Below are 17384 nucleotides of genomic sequence, written 5' to 3' on the forward strand. Positions count from 1 at the left end.
CATTATGTACCAATTTCTCAAGTTGAAAATTAGAAAAATTTTCTTCTGTTCTTCCTATTCTTTCTCCATTCTTCAATTAGTCACTAAATAAATCCTATCTATTCCATCTTCAAGTCTTGTATCCATCTCTTTCTGTCCATCCTCAGTGGACTCGTAATATGAAGCCTGAATTATTAGTCTTATTCAGGCTTCTTGTATCTCCTCTCTTTTAGTTAGTTTTGGAGCTTCAAAGGATATTGTTTTAGATTTAAATCTAATTTTCTCACCAAGTTCCTTTTTGTTTTTTTCCGTTTCCTTTAAGAAAGAGTTCAAAATGTTTACAGTCATTCATAATGCGTTCAGTAATTTATTCAGTAAACTTTGAGGACCCAGCTACTATGTGTGAGGGATACACCATTGGAAGAAAGACACAAAGTCCCAGAATTCATAGTGCCTGCATTCTACAAGGCCCTGTACAGCTGTCTGTTGCCTCTATATCTGATCATTCCTACCAATTTTCTACAAATGTTCTACTCCAGAAATGCCATGCCATTTGGGTTCACAGATGGTTTGACTACATTCTTGGTGTGCACATGTGCGTGCTTAAGTTGCTTCAGTCGCGTCCAACTCTTTGTGACCCTATGGACTACCAGGCTCCTCTGTCCATGAGATTCTCTAGGCAAGAATACTGGAGTAGGTTGCCATGCACTCCTTCAGCGCATCTTCCCAACCCAGGGATTGAACCCACATCTCTTACATCTCCTGCACTGGCAGGTGGGTTCTCTACCACTAGTGCCACCTGGGAAGGCTTTTTCTTGGAATTTGTCTCTGTAATTCAGTCTGCCAGTAATAACCATCTCTAGTCTCTTATCCTCTGATCAGTATAGTGACTCCTCATATTTCCAGTTAATCTTTATAAAGGATTTTTTATTCACCCTTCTCACCAAACTGCTGGTCACATGCTCCTTTGGACCACTATGCATCTATATTTCTCTGTGAAAACTGTGAAGCCACCTCCCATTCATGTCTCTCTGAGAGCAGAGACATAGTTTTAAAGCATTCTTCTGGCCTCCCTGTCTCTCATACTGTTAATGGCGAATGAATGTTTATTGAATGAACATGTAAAGGTCTATAATAAAATCTTCTTGTCAGCTAACATCACAGACCAGAGGCCCAAGGGTTGGGTCTTTCTAAAATAAAATGATTTCTTTTGGGCCAGTTCCTTGAGGCAATTAAGAATGAAGAAACTATGCTCCTGAGATGCTGCTAAATTGTTGGGGTGCTTTCTGCTCATGCACACAGTTAGTCTAATTAGACATCTTTTGTTGGCTCATGTACCTGCTCTGTCTTCATGTACTATTGCCACAGGAAGTTTGGAAAATGTTCAAATATTAGAATATAGTTACTATGATAGAAATGTTCTTTAAAAATTCAATATACGTGTGTACGTACATATATGTGCATTTTCTTGTTGTTCAGTTGCTCAGTCATATCCGACTTTTTGCAACCCTATGGACTGCAGCATCCAGACTTCCTGTCCTTCACTATCTCCCAGAGTTTGCTCATGCTCATGCCCTTTGAGTCCGTGATGCCATCCAACCATCTCATCCTTCTCCTCCTTCTCTTCCTGCCCTCAGTCTTTCCCAGAATCAGGGTCTTTTCCAATAAGTCGGCTCTTCGCATTAGGTGGCCAAAGATTTATGTGTATGTATATGTTTGCATTTATTCTTCTATCCTTAATCATAGTAAAATATGCTTTTTGATAAGTTTATCCCATCTTCCTCAGCCTCAACCTGTTGATAAAAAAGCCTGTTAATAGCCAGAGAGAGATTTAGTGCAACAGAGAAAATCCACTATTCCTACTAGAAAATCAGCTCAAAATTTGTTTCCTGCTGAGGATGAGTCAGGCAAAGCTTGAAATAAAAAGGCACAGAGACCAAATTGAAGTAACGGAAATGTATTTCTGGAATTGCAGCTAGTATGTGCTAGGACCTGTGAACCAAAAATATGTATTTTATGAGCATTAGTAATATCCATGTTCACTTTTGGAAACTTATCTTTCATGTTCTTATTGTTTCATTTGTATGAATTTCCACCAAAGCTTTATAATTTGTTTTGTGAAAAGGTCCTAAACTCTTTATGCACAGTTTAAGGGGTAGCTGCACTTCTTTTCCTTTCATGTGTGGTTAGGGTCAGTAGATTGAGTTAAAGATTTTGAGAGAAATTTCAGTAGCTTGATTTTACATTTGTGGAAATTAAGACACAGAGACTTTCTTGATGTTAAAATATTACTGGTGGACTCTTCCAGGGCTGCTCCTTTCACACCAACCAAATGATTAATGAAATTTTTTTCTGGATAATATCACTAAATCATAAGTCATATTTGTGCAATCTTTCTGTGTTGATCAAGGTTCCTACCTGATTCCACTCCCAGCAGCAGAGCTAGCCAGCTGTGCAGATTTGGGGACCCTCTGCCAAGGTAGGGAGTCAACATCATCCTCTGGAGTGTCTGTTTCTTACTTGCTGTTTTGGAAAATGTAGTTGTCATTGTTTTGAATTTTATCTTCATTTTCACTGGAGAGGCCAGAAACCAGCAAACCAGAAGAATTTCTGGATGTGTTTTAGTTGTGTGGGTGCACAGTGTAGAGAAAGAATGCATTCACACACTGGATGACCACATTTCCATAAAGCACTGAGTTTTTAAAATGTGAATAATTATATGCTATTAGGAAGGGTTGACTTCATTTTTTTCCCTCTATTTCCTCTCAAAAATATTGTCCAGTATAAATATAGCCATACGATATTTTGAAAAAGTACTCATGTCTAAAAAACAAGAGGAAAAATTAAGTTGAATAGTCAATTAAGTTTAAGACAAGGCCATGAGGCAATTTATGATGTGCAATGTAACTTAAATATTAAGATAAAAATAGTTATCTTATTACTCATATGAATGTAATTTTATTAATTATTACAGTGCATAATGACTATACTATGATCAGTATTATAATTATATATTATGTATTGAATAGTTGCATGCTGAATAATCCATAGTTGCATAAATTTTAAAATATTTTGCTTTAATTTTATCATTGCTTCTTCTGATTATCCATGACCCATTTCCATCCATTTATTCTGTTATATACTTCTTTTTGAAGTAGCATTTCTATATGCCACATTAAGAATCATGACCATGTCTTTTGTAAAGTTGGATCTTTTATTAAGAAGGTCATAGGATTAAAGTGACGGGTTAGAAGTGAGACTAAGTGAATAGAAACCTAAGCTCTCTTTTAAAGTTCCAGTGTGGAAGTAGGGTAGGCAGGGAGAAAGGGTGCAACTCATTATTATTTTTTTTTCTGAGACATTATCTCTTGATATTATTGTTGATGACTACCTTAAGATAATAAAGCCATTAAGTAGTTTCTTTTGATGAACTCAGTGTGGTTTTAAAATAGTTAAATGAAATTTTAAAAAGCCTTAATTTTGCTTAGTTCAAGCCGTGAAGGTTTTTTTTAATTTTAATTTTTTTTAAACCTGAGACTTAGATGTATTTTGCATTACATAAATATAACTGATTGTTCACAATTTAAAAATATAAAAGATTTCAAAAAGAATCCTCATTCTTAAGTGTTGTATATTATTTTTGAATGAAAAAGTTATTTTAGTTAAGAATAGACATTTTGAATAAGAAATTCAATATTTTCTAAAGATCCTTTGGAAGGTAATTCTTTTTATAATTAGTGAAATGTTTTAAATTTAGGTAATTTTTTTCTAATTAAAAGATGCAATCCAGGGATCAAACTTAGGTCTCCCCTGTTGCAGGTGGATGGATTCTTTACCATCTGAATCACCAAGGAAGCCCATTTAAAAGAAATATGTAACAAATAGTTATTGTACATAGAAATGTACATCTTATACAAATATACTCCTAAGATAAACTCAAAGGAAAATTATATGTATAGTTATTTTACTACTTACATTGTTCCTCCAGAATCCCTTAGAAAGATATTATCAAAACATTACATAGGGTTTAATATTTGAGTTTTAGTAGAATCAGAAACATAGCGTTGACATACTGCTTTGAAAAATCCCCCCTGTAAGGCTTGCCCTTATGAAATCCATTTTGTCCATCATTGTTTAGTAAAGTTATTGGAATCTTTAAATGATTGATGTCATCCATTTCATTCTCTTTTTTTTCTTCACATTTATCTTCTCTAGGAGAAGTATATTTTCTTCTGAAATTTTATTTTGCTACTCTCAGTGTATCAGAAAGACTGACTTAGTTTAGATAATTTTCAAGCTGACAGGTGGTGCTCAGACTTCCTTCTCTAGGCTTTCTTGTTAGAGACTTAGGAGACTGAGTTCTAGGAAGGTTTATTCATTTACTGTGTGATCATCAGCCTCTTGATAGCAAACTTAGGTCTAGAATCGAATGTTCTTTCTCCATTCTCTTTGTGCCAGTTCCAGACTCTTGTACAAGATGGCACCAAAGACCATGGGAACAGATTCTTAATGTGCTATAGAAGGCATTGCTTCATTTTATACATTATAACCTTGAAACTTGTGTTTAGTGGCAAGAAATGGTTTCTGTTCCTCCTCTATATATTTTCATGCATCAATTATAGATTGCTTATCCATATTAACTTTCATGTGCTTTTTGCAAAATTACATCTTTCTCATCTTTATTACCAGCTACTGTAAACCCTCCTAGTACTACATCACCCACTGTCACCACTAACATGCCTGTTACTAACAGAACCGATAAACAAAGGAATGGTAAGAAATCGTTACCTTTTATATTTGTAGTATGTCTGACTTGATGAACACCTGTATTCCAAAGATGGAAATATCTAATGTTCCAACAAAGTGTCTGTTGTTAAAATCAATTGGTACATTTGTACATTTGCAAGACTAGTAAAATAAATATCATTTGATTGCCTGGAGTTCCCCAAATAACCAATGGAATGAGTACACATCTAGTATCACATCTCTGAATTTTAGCTAAAATTTCTTTCAAAGGAAGCTTTCAGGGAAAGACATTAGTTAAATGGAATGAGTTTGCATTATACTAGAGATCCAAGAAGAAAATATTTATGGAGTTCTGCCAGGTTATTCTCTAAAGAAACCTGTTTTAAAGAATTTTGTAATCTCAAAAAACTACATAATTTTAGTAATTTAATTTCTCACTGAGGCCAACGTTATGTTCAAACATTTGTGACATTTAGATCATTTTTATACAGTAATACTTTGCTCTTTGTTTTTATTTATTGAGGAATAATGGCTACCTCCAGTATTCTCACCTGGAGAATTCCATGGACAGAGGCGCTTACTGGGCTACAGTCCATGGATTCGCAGTCAGACACAGCTGAGCAACTAACACACACACACCATAGTTAGAATGTGATTGGATATTAACTAAATCATAAATCAATTTTTGACTGACAAAACTTCAAGTAACTGCCAATACTTCCTGTTTTTTCCTTCTACAAATACATTTCTGTTTATATTATTTATAATTTGCAAAGTTACATAAGATAAGAAATGAACCGGGGAAATGTCAGATTGATTATTTAATCTGCTACCTATATTGACTACATACATAGCTTTTTGGTAATTCAGAGTAAGTGGTTTCAGTTTCTTCTGAAAAAGCGAAATTCCAATCAGGTGACCACATCATTGCCTCAAACACAAGTAATATTCTCAAATATGAGGTATTAGAAACAAAGGCATTTGGTCAACCTCAGTCATTTAACTTGCAAGGCCAAGACATCTGTGATGTATCACCAGGGACCAAACCCAGAGAAGAGGAACTGGCATAGTTTCCTTTTTTCCTTTTTTCTTCTGACTTTGGGGGTTACACCAACTTCCTCTGTAAGGACATTTAAATTGAAAGTATGGAATATTTTACATGAAACGTAGATATAAATTTCATTAGGGTTATAAAGACATCGATTCAGAGAAGTGTTTATGGTTATTCTGGTAGTTAGGCCAAGGAGATTTATGATGGAGCAAAAATTCCAGCAACCCCCAAGAAAGCAAAAGCAGCTGAAATTTCCAGTGCATATTTCACATGGACTCTAGCCAGTAGATGGGAATATTATAATTCTAACTAAGTATTTCACTCTTTGTATGAACATACAAAGAGCCTCTGTGGCATTCGCCCTCCAGGACTGGCACATCCTCTACTGCCCAAGAACGTTTACATGATGCTTCAGAGTCCTCGACTTGGTGGAGTGGAGCTGTATTCACTCAATCATGTCATTTCTGACATTCTTGAAGAGAGCCTTGTTCAGTCCATCTCTCTCTGCGTCATAGCCTTCATGGGCGTATCAACAAAAAAAGCAAATGTTAGAATCAGTTCAAATGGTTTGATTTGGCCACTTTAAAGAAAGAAAACTCGAATTCAGATCATTCTTGATAAAAATGTAATCTGAACACTTAAAAATATTTGAAAGCCCTCATGTTGTAGAAATAGTCTCAAATTCTGTACTCAAATTTATGCAGCATCTCAATTTTACCACATCCTTGAACCGTCTCTACTATTTATAATAGGTTTTTTTCCCCCAAAAATTGACTCACTTTTTTACTTAAACATTTATATTTATATGGGAAAATATCACAGTTGTAAACTGAAACTAGTACTGCTTGTCTTAAAATAGAAATGTAAAGTGAAAATAAATATAATGAAAACAACGCTACTGAATTCTCTCTATATCCAATTGCCTTCTCACATCTCAGCACTTGAAGCCTTCATTATTTTTTTAAAAAGGGAGGGTTACAAGACCCACTGTAATTAAGTTTTTTGTCTTTGGTGTAGTTAAATTTGAAATAATTGAAAAGAGAATTACTTGTTTACCTTGTGAATAAATGGGATTTAATGTCCTATTCTAGACTGTCTGAGATCATTCACATGCTATCAGCAATTTCAAATACACTTTTCTTGGGAAACTGATGTAGTAAACATTCTCAGGCCTCAGATCTGATATGTTAGAGAATGCTGTTTTGTTCACTGTAAGAAAGATACACAGCTATCAGATCTGTTATCTACCTTATCCAGTCTTATAAACTCTGCACTATCAAAGAAATCTACTATCAAAGAAATCTAATTCATTAGTCATGATATGCTGGTGTGGTGAGGGAAGAGGGATTTAAATTGTTTGGCAATCAGATGTATTTTTTGAGTACATCAAGAGAATTTGTTTTCATGGCTTTAGTGAAATGTCCCTATTCCCTTGCATAAAGTTATTTTTGTTATTTTTCAATAGGATTTTAATCTGATAGTTCAGATTATATACTAAGAAAATCTTATCTTTTAAGCTACTTTTCACAAACATATTTCTGTATGAGGAACAACTTAGGTATTCCCACAAATAACCTTTGTGCCTTTTCTACTGCATTCCCAAGAAAAGCTCTCGGACTTATTATTATTTCCATTCCAAATCATATGTTCTATGCTTGAAGCATCACTGTACTGCTGCTGAATATTAAACTTTTGTGAGGTTAGCACAAGCAATCAAAGTAAGAAACTGACTTTGTTAGTCCTTATTATTCTTCTAAAAATCTGCAAGTGCAAATTGTATCACTGCTTCTAGTTTCTCACATACATTTGACTACTCAAAAAAATTAACTCTAAGGGTATTCATGTGGACCCAACAATCAATCTAGCTTTATATGCCAAATAACTTAAAGAAATTGTATGTGTGATGAGCAGTACTCTAGTCATATGATAAATGCCACTGTCTACTATAATTGCCTCTGCACCAAAGCAGTCATCTTGAATGTAAAATAGCATTTAATTTCTACTTTAAAATCTATCTTTTCAAATGTGTATTTTAAAACCCACCTTTTCAAACCTACTTCATTCCCTTGAATGGAGAATAGTCTCATTTCTAAATGTTCCAAGAAATTCTGAGAAGAGTGTTAAGAAAATTAAAAAAGGAAAAGATCTACAGCCAGGCATATGTTTTGATACCAGATCTGTTATGGCAAGTAATGGTTTCTGCTTTGAAGTTTTGTGGGGCTGGAAGAGTCATCTAATTGGAAAAAAGTGTCACGCATTCTTTAGACTGGGATGTCATTATTAGGACAATACATACAGCTTTTGAAGTCTCTGGAACAGATGAAGATTTGTGAATAGCTTTCTTATTGAGAAACCATAGGATTTGTAGGAGAAGGTGACTTGATTACCAGAATGACCTGGAAAAGTCTGCATCGGTGTCTCAACTGTGCATTTTCTGCAGTGGCAATGCTTAAGCCACTTATTTTGCTGCAGTCCAAAACCTTTCTCACCAGACCTTCAGTGGATATTTTATCTTGCTTTGACAATTCATTCTTGGGCATTTCTTCGGATTACTTGTTGACTACATTATCCAAAAATTTTAAATAAGTATAACAAGTAGACAGCATTGAATAATTTTTGCTGAATATATAAATATCTCATTCTGAGGCTTCTGAAGCAAGACTATATGAAAAAAGATCCATAGCATGGGTGAATCTCCAGCACTTAGGAGTAGGTGGTTTGGTATAGTCATAGATTTTATTTGCCATAAACAACATAACACTGGGAAGAGTCCTATAGGGATTTAGACTGACTCTGATATGGAATGTCTTTCTCATTTATAAAAACAGTGAATTAGAAAAAGAAGTGAGAAATATTTTAAATTAAAAACATCTTAAATGTTTGGATGCTTCTGTAAAATTTCAGAAATGTGAGTGATTAAAAATACTCATTTTTAATATTTTGCAGGATTCTCCTGAGAGGGCAAGACTGCAATTCCTAACACAGATACACGCTTTAGGTCTCCATCTAGTGGTAGCTTGTCAGTTTTAATACTTAACTGGCATCAGGGAACATGCACAGAATACCCCTTGATTCCTAACATTGGTGTAGAATCTTGGACTTCTGGAACTTAAATTCCTTCTGAGTCATTCAGAATGTCCACGATTTGATATGATAAGGTCTACAGTGTAAATTTGTTTGTTTATTTGTTTGCCTGACTTATTATCATTTATTTTACATACACTCCTGTAATTTTTCATTCAGAATATTTTTAAAGGAAGATAAAGTCAAGGTTATTAAAATATCTGAAGAGTTTTAGAAGCTGGACTTCTAATAACTTAGTATGCATAAATTAAATATCCTGGGACTTACACTGATCTCACAGACATATTATTACATCTGAGAGTGGTGATTTTTTTTTTAAAGCTTGAGTTTCTGACCCCTATACTGGAAAACCTTCCTTTAGGAGTGTGACTGGAATTTGCATTTTGGTAGATTTGGGAGTTCCTAGGAGACATACTTTTGTACTTTTATGTACTACTTCCCCCAAATCTTCATTAAATCTTTTCCCCATTGTTTTAATAATATATTTTTACATTTGCTATGCATATTTTGGCTTCCCCAGTGGCTCAGCAGTAAGCAGTAAAGTCTCCACCTACAATGCAGGAGATACAGGTTTGATCCCTGGGTTGGGAAGATCCCCTGGAGAAGGAAATAACAACCCACTCTAGTATTTTTGCCTGGGAAATTCCATGGACAGAGGAGCCTGGAAGGTTACAGTCCATGGGGTTACAAAAGAGCAGGACATGACTGAGCGACTAAACAACAAACAACATGTGTATTTTACTCATGTTTATAAGCGTGGAGATAGATGATTGATTGACAATAATGAAGAATCAACTTTTTTTCTCTGCATGATCTACCATATTTAAAGAGTCCTTTTCTCATTACTATTTGTAGTAAGATATCCTTTAGCACATATCTAGAGAAATTTAGCAAACCCTGGCTGGTCAGTTTGATTTTCATTAAAAAAAAAAAAAAAGAAAAATATATATGTATGGCAGACTACTTTAAAGATTGCACTTCTCTCCTGCAAAAAAGCACAACTTCCTTCTGACATAGGATTGTCTTTTACAAGCAAGTCCAGTTAAAAGTCCATCTGCAAATATTGTTTGTTTTTTCCTCCTTAACTTGATAACAATTGACTGCACTTATGGAATTTCGATGAAAAAATCTGGTGAAAATGAACCCAACAACTTAAGTAGAAGAAAATGCTTTAGTGGGGCAGGGGAAAGAGGATAGAGAAAATAAGGGTCTGTGGGTGAAAAATACGTGATACCTATTCGTTTCCAAATTAAGTTCTGTCCATCATCTTATTCAAGTTTTCACATCTCGAACTATCATTCTTCATAATGTTAGAAAAGGATAATTTTTGGTTACAGGAAATCAAATTGTGCATGAAAAATCATTTAACAGACAGTAGGGAGAAATGTATAGAATTAAGAATTAAGAAGGAACATATATAGGTGATAATTTAGAAGCAATGACTTATCTATAAGTAAACTAAATGATAACTATTTCTAAAAAGTTGCAAGGTGACTGAAAATAACCTGTGCAGAAAATTTCTGTACCTATGTAGAAGGCATTTCTTAGTTGTTCAGTCATGTCCGACTCTTTGCTACCCCATGGGCTGTACAGTCCATGAAATTTTCCAGGCCAGAATACTGGAGTGGGTAGCCTTTCCCTTCTCAGGGGATCTTCCTAACCCAGGGTTTGAACCCAGGTCTTCCGCATTGCTGGTGGATTCTTTATCAGCTGAGCCACAAGGGAAGCCCTTGTGTGAAATTATGTCATTATAAATGTAAGCTGATAAGTGTATGACTGTAAAATATAACTAATGGACTTAATCCTATTTCCAATGGACAGATGGGATTATTTATAGAATTTCCATAGTGCTTCAAAACATCCTTCCTCACCCCGAGGTGAAAGTACAGAGCAAGGTGGCCGAATGGGTAAGTGGATTGTAAAATTTCTGTTTTGGGCTTTAAACTAATCTCTGGAAATCTGGGAAAGACTTTACTGTCTAACTGAACCCACAGATCATACTGAAATAAAGATACTGTTCATTATAAATGTATGGAAGTGTAAGTGAAGTATTGCACTTTTGAATAAAAAGTGAGGTATTGTTGAATAAAGGACAAGAAAGTGAGCCTAATGGGCTATTATGTCAAAGAAGAAAAGAACAGCACAAACGGAAAAGTATTTTGAGAGGTATCTTTATTTACTGTAATAGTCGTACATTTTTAGCATTGTTTGAGTCCTTGATTCAAAAACCAAGTGTATAAAAAGTATATCATGAATATCTTCCACCCATCCTTGACACTCATCTGCCTAGAAACCAACTTATGTGCTTGGAAATCACTGTGCATTTTTCTTGTTTTTTTTCCTGAGAATTTATGAATGTAAAAGAAAATGACTATACATTCTTACGTTTTTCTTTTTACATTAAAAATAGATTATTGTACACAGCAGTCTACATTGTACTAGATATTTGGGTTATAATTTATTTAACCAATATTCTATTGGTGAAAATTTTGGTAATTTCTAATTTTAAAAACTAAACATTTTATTTTATTATTTTATAAATGCATGTTATATATATACATTATATAAATATATAAATACACATTATAAGTACATGTTAATGATTTTTTCCTTCTCTGATATAATATCAAAAATTTAATTTCCCATAGGTTTATATTTTTTATTATTTTATTTCCTACCTACAGCATATTTTGGGACCTTGTACTGCTTTTATTTACTACTACAGTTCAGACAATTTTTGTGGAAAAAGTAATTTGTCATTTGGGTATATATTCTGAAGTAAGAAAAATGGATTTCTTATGTGGTAGGGCATATACCAAGGCCGCATTTCTAATAAATGTGGCCTCGGTAGCAAAAAAATGTTAAACCATACACTGACAGATAGTGATGTAATACTTTATATATATATAAGTATATATACTTTCTTCAGGTATGTGTATATGTATATATATTTGAAGAATGGTAGGAAAACATAGTTTTATTTTTAAAGGCTGCACCCTTTGCAACAAGTTACCCACAGAAAAGTATGTAATTAACAACTCTGTTACAAAAATTGAGGCAGGGAAGTAAAATCTAGTAGAAATCAAAGAAAAGTACTACTGTCAACTTTCTGAAATGACATATTAACCTTAGCAGCTAATTCAAACACTAGATGTATTGAATTTCTAAATGGAGAGAGGGCTTTACTGAATGAGTTTAATCTTGCATCCCGTTTTCTTTCACATTCTTTCTGCTTTTTTAAAGTCAGAATGTTTTCAAAAGATAAAGTTTTTTAAATTTATTTTATTGAAGTATAGTTGATTTTCAATGTTGCGTTAGTCAAAAGATAGAATTCTTTATTCTCATTCTCAAATGGACCACTTCTAATGTTATTAATTCTGTAAATCAGCATTCATTGGGGAGTTTATGCTTTAGGCAAGGTATAATTTTACATTTATATTTATTTCGTGCATGGTTTTCAACATAGCATCGTTTTTCATATGAAACTAAACTTAAATGGACATTTCTCCTTAAGACATAAGATACGAAAGCAGGTGTTTGGTAACAGAGAAGGTATAAGTGGTGTCCCTATTTCATATTATTACTATTTACAGTTTAAAAATAATTTAATGCTTCTTTCCAGAATTTCCTAGAATTTACATTCAATTTAAAAATGCTCACAAGGAAGGCTAGATGTGTGTATGAAACAAGACCTAAAAAACCTCTTTGGAGGTGATATATAAATAAGAGAATTTCATGTCAGTAAAGAAATCAAAATATTTTGTGATTGTATTGGACGTATGGAAGGTTTTTTTTTTGTTTTTCATGGAGAGGAATCCATTGCTTCATTAAAAAGTTTAGTGCTGAGACCCATAAAAATTGTTAAATGACCACATAATTATCAATAACACAATTCTCCATAATGTTGAACTTATCTTTGTTTTTAAAGGTCTATATTGTTAATTTATTATTTTTCTTACTACTGATATTCTTATAAGATGATAATTGCTAGAAAAACATGTGTTAATGCACCTCGGTGTTTGTTGAATGAAGAATGTGGAAGGTGTGTATTGTGCTGGTCTTTCCTGTGTACTCTGTTGTGGATCAGTTCTCAGTGGTACAGCTAACTTGAAAGCCCATTATAGAGAAAGCCCTAGTAATATAGGCTAAAGAGGAAAGTATAATGTTTCCATTCAGATAGACTTGGGTTCCAATCTGGGATCGGTTACTTCTTAGTTGCAGCTGGGTGAGCTGTTTCATCTCCGTGAAGCTTAGTTTCTTTGCGTAATAGGTGGGAGGATAGTGCAGATAATACCTATCTCATTAGCTGTTGTGAGAATGAAAGAAAAGACATTGGTAAATTTCTTGGCATACAGTGCCTCAGTAACTGTTATCTGTACCTTTCTTTCATTCCTTTAGCTCTTTGGAATTTTCGCAGGGTCTTATTCCAGTAACAATTAATGGGAGAGAAGAAACTGGATTTAAGTTTCTTTTTTTTAAAGTGTTAATTCAAACTCACCATTTCCATTGTATTTTCAGCTCAATTCAACCTTCCAGAATTGGAACTACACTGTTTACGTGGTTAATATCAGGTAAGTGACAGAATAAATTGAGAAATAGAAAGTAGTGTCTAGGGGACTTGCCTGGCAGCCAGTGGTTAAGACTCTGTGCTTCCACTGCAAGGGGCACAGGTTCGATTCCTGTTAGGGGAACTAAGATCCCACATGCCCTCCCCTCCCTCTGCCACATGCAAAAAAACAGGAGTGTCTAATGTAATACCACTCTCTCTCTGTGGTTATACCTACACACACATACACATGAAAATACAGAAATACACACTATACTCATAATCTTTCTAAATAACTATATATCATTGCTTTGCACAAAAAGCTTCAATAGTGCAGTAATGGTTTAAAAAAATTTTGATTGTGGATCTCAATAATTTTTTAAAAATTTAGCTTTTTTAGTCCTCCCAAAATATATTTGTAATTTTAAATAAATTTTATGTCTGCATGTGTGTATGTGTATATTACTTAACCAATATATGGTATCATGTAATATAAATAGAAATTAGTTGCTTCTCACACATCAATAGATCATCAAGAGCACTCCCTGGTTTGCATGCACCTGTTTGAAGACCATTTTTTCTATAAAGTAAGACATCTACAGTGTGATTGCAACCTAGCCTTTCAAAATTAACTTTCACTAATCTTCTATTTAAATACTCCATGAATCTCTAGCAGAAGAGATTTTCCACCTGTGTTATCTGCCTGTCTTCCTCTGCACCTTGATTTTATAGTTTTATAGTTTCTAAAGTGTATTTGTGCTGTTCTTTGCTTAGTCACTCAGTCATGTCTGACTCTTTGCAACCCCGTGGACTATAGCCCACCAGGCTCCTCTGTCCATGGGATTCTCCAGGCAAGAATGCTGGAGTGGGTTGCCATGTCCTCCTCCAGGGGATCTTCCCAACCCAGGGATCAAAGCCAGGTCTCTCTCATTTACTGTCCGAGCCACCAGGGAAGCCCTAAACATGTATTCTATGAACGTGAGATATATCAATAATATATCTCACAGAAAAGAGGATCAAAGAGTGAAATTAGTTCAGGAGCAAGTTTCTGTATATCCGAGCATCTCAGGTTCTTTCATGTACTGATATGCATTATAAAATCTTCAAAAGAGAGAGAAGGCATGTAGTTCCAAGTTTTATTTGGCCATGGAGCTGATTTGTCTCAGGCTTAAAAGGAACTAGGACCTCTAAAGACACATTTGCTAACACTGGCTTAGAACGTCCTCTCTGCCTCTTCCTCTCACCTCCTCAAATTTTGTTGCTGATGGTGCAGCAGATGAAGTTGATAATGAATATGCGCGCATGCATGCTAAGTCGCTTCAGTCGAGTCTGACTCTTTGCGACCCTGTGGACCATAACCCGCCAGGCTCCTCTGCCTATCGGGATTCTCCAAGCAAGAATACTGCATTGGGTTGCCGTGCCCTCCTCCAGGGGATCTTTGTGTCCCGGGGATCAAACCCTTGTCTCTTACATCTCCTGCACTGACAAGCGGGTTCTTTATCACTAGTGCCACCTGGGAAGCCCTGATAACAAATATTCCTGTTTGTATTTACAGTTTTCACCTGAGCACTGGAGAGGACAAGATTAAAGTGAGGAGAAGCGTTGTGACTGACCAAAGGTAACGCTGACAAGATCTCGCAGAAAATGTGACGTCTTTTCTTGTGTTCTCTGTTTTAAATGTCTTGTAGAGAAATAAAATCAAGGAGGTAGGAGAGAAATGTTTATTTTGAGTAGCACATTTAAATTATTTCTTTAGCCCTAATGAACAAATCTTCCTTTTTTCCTGTAGTTAAAACTGTAATATAAGCAGACTCAGTAGAGATATACATCTGATAAAAAAAATAATTCAGAATTGGAACATTTATTATTTTTAGTATTGATAATTCCAGTTTATGATAACCTATTACCTGTTATTTGATATTTCATAGACCTTCAAAGAAAAAAAAATAATTATAGTGTTATTTTAAGTACTTATGTACAGTAGCATCTAATAATATGGGTAATAGGTGCTGAAATATTTTCAGCATCCAAAGCCATCAGCTAATTTTCTGAAGTCTTCATTTTTGAATTTATATCAAGGTCATGACTTAAGCAAGCAGGTAATTTAATAGATATGTTCACCATATATAAATAGTTGGCATTTAAAGACCAACTGTTCAAGAGTGCTCTGTAGTAAAAAAACAATGTAAACTCCCAAATAAAATACATGAAGTTGTGTCAGGTCATATACTGCAAATCCGCAGAATAAAAAAAGGCAGTTGAAAAGCAAAAGTTCACATCTCTTACCCAGTTTCAATTGACTGAGTTGATCTGTGTATTTACAACTATAGGGATGGAATATATTTCTTTTCAGGTCATATATTCTTATAAGAGAAGCTAGTAATAAAATTTCATATGAGAGTTGACCAGAGAGTTTTCTTATTTTTTTTTTTTTTTTCTATTCAGAAAAACACGTTTCTCTATTCATTAGAAAAACACACGTCTTTAAGATTATATTTCAAATTTACCATTTCTGTGTATATTCAACAGATTGGACCATCTGATTAGGGAAAGTTATTGTTTATTTTCTAGAATTGTTCCTTTTTCTTTATGATCTGAAGATCAGAGTAATGTGTTTAATGTATCTTAACACTGTCTTCTTGATGGTAACAGGATTTTTCTCCTTGATTTAGCCAAATAAATTCTTCTCCAAACCTTCCTGCTAGATCATATTGAACCTGGAATAATGGATCCACGATTACCTGGATAACTTCGCTGGACACTTTGTCTTGCAGTTGGAGCAGCCCTAGTTCAAAGTGTCTCCAGTGCTATACCCTCTTCATAGGACTCAAGCTCAGAGTCTAATAATGCAATTTTATGAGAACAACCAAATAAAATATTTTCCAGAAGTATAAAATATATTAAACTCATGCCCTTTGGAAGCATCATCACCCTCATCCTGACCATCTTTATAACCTTCATCACAGCATCTCCTTTCATTTGCACCTTATGATTCCAAGCACTGTCTTGTTCATTGGCTCATTTGCTTCTCTCTACCAGTTACCCCCGACATAGATAAGGCAGGTAGTGTCCTGCCCTTCAACCAGTGACAAAACTAAGACCACATAAATTGCCCAACATCAACCAGCTAATGTGAGAAGCCAAGATTTCTGACTTCATACTCCCATGCTCTGGTCCCATTTACTGTGATTTTTCTATTTCCTGATGATAGTAAAATTAGTCATCATGAGTATGTGTCCACACCTTAGAAACTCTTGTGGGAAAGACATTTAATATCGTGGAATCTCAGTTTCCTATCTGTAACGCCAATGGGTAATTTTATAAAAAATTATATGGGAAAATCCATACATTTTGTTTTTCTTTGGTATGAGCTTCTGGCTTTGCTTTAAAATGTGTTCTTACCATCTTTATCTCCATCTTTCCTTTCTGCTCTCTGTTGCTTTTATGCTCATGGATGAACCTTTGTGATCTCTCATAGTTTTTCTCAAAGTTACAATGTACTAGTCTTACACACACTCTTTTTTTCCCCAACCTTTCCTTTCAATTGAACTGTAACACCTAACACAAACCCTAGCTTTAGATAATGCTATCATACTCTATGGCCTAGACAGACAGGAAACCAGAGCCACAGAGACTGATTTATTCAATTAAAGAATGACTGATAGTAACAACAGATAGAACTGGATTTTGCAGAACCATAAAATAGTTTCAGTTTCCAGGATGAGAGAGGAAAACAACACAGATAAGACATGTGAAAATGCACAGTCATTCTTGAATTGCTGAATTTGGGTCAGTACCATCCAAACGTACTGTCTTCTCAATATTCAAGGAAAGTAAAAGTTCACGTTGCCAACTCTTAAGTTCTCAGTTACTGGAATGGTGAAGTTTAGCATCCAACAATAATTTAATCAAGGGATACTTTTTTTTTTTTAATAGGTCATTTAAAAATTATTATGATATAACAGTTCAACATTATAT

The 17384-nt window shown here is 34.5% G+C and overlaps 1 protein-coding gene across 7 annotated transcripts in view; it reads left to right on the forward strand.

The window, feature by feature from the left end:
* The window catches only part of ADGRG6 (adhesion G protein-coupled receptor G6), a 153857-nt gene that overhangs the window by 83635 nt on the left and 52838 nt on the right, over nucleotides 1–17384 (forward strand). For 5 of the 7 annotated variants that reach the window (XM_061428151.1, XM_061428153.1, XM_061428148.1 and 2 more), the window contains 5 exons: nucleotides 2390–2458; nucleotides 4669–4752; nucleotides 10682–10767; nucleotides 13379–13431; nucleotides 14962–15024. In XM_061428151.1, the coding sequence (XP_061284135.1) occupies nucleotides 2390–2458; nucleotides 4669–4752; nucleotides 10682–10767; nucleotides 13379–13431; nucleotides 14962–15024 (355 nt within the window). The remainder of the gene's footprint in view (nucleotides 1–2389; nucleotides 2459–4668; nucleotides 4753–10681; nucleotides 10768–13378; nucleotides 13432–14961; nucleotides 15025–17384) is intronic. The other 2 variants (XM_061428150.1, XM_061428155.1) reach the window with 1 other exon arrangement.

The sequence above is a fragment of the Bos javanicus genome, chromosome 9 (genome assembly GCF_032452875.1).
Source record: "Bos javanicus breed banteng chromosome 9, ARS-OSU_banteng_1.0, whole genome shotgun sequence".
Lineage (NCBI taxonomy): Eukaryota > Metazoa > Chordata > Mammalia > Artiodactyla > Bovidae > Bos > Bos javanicus.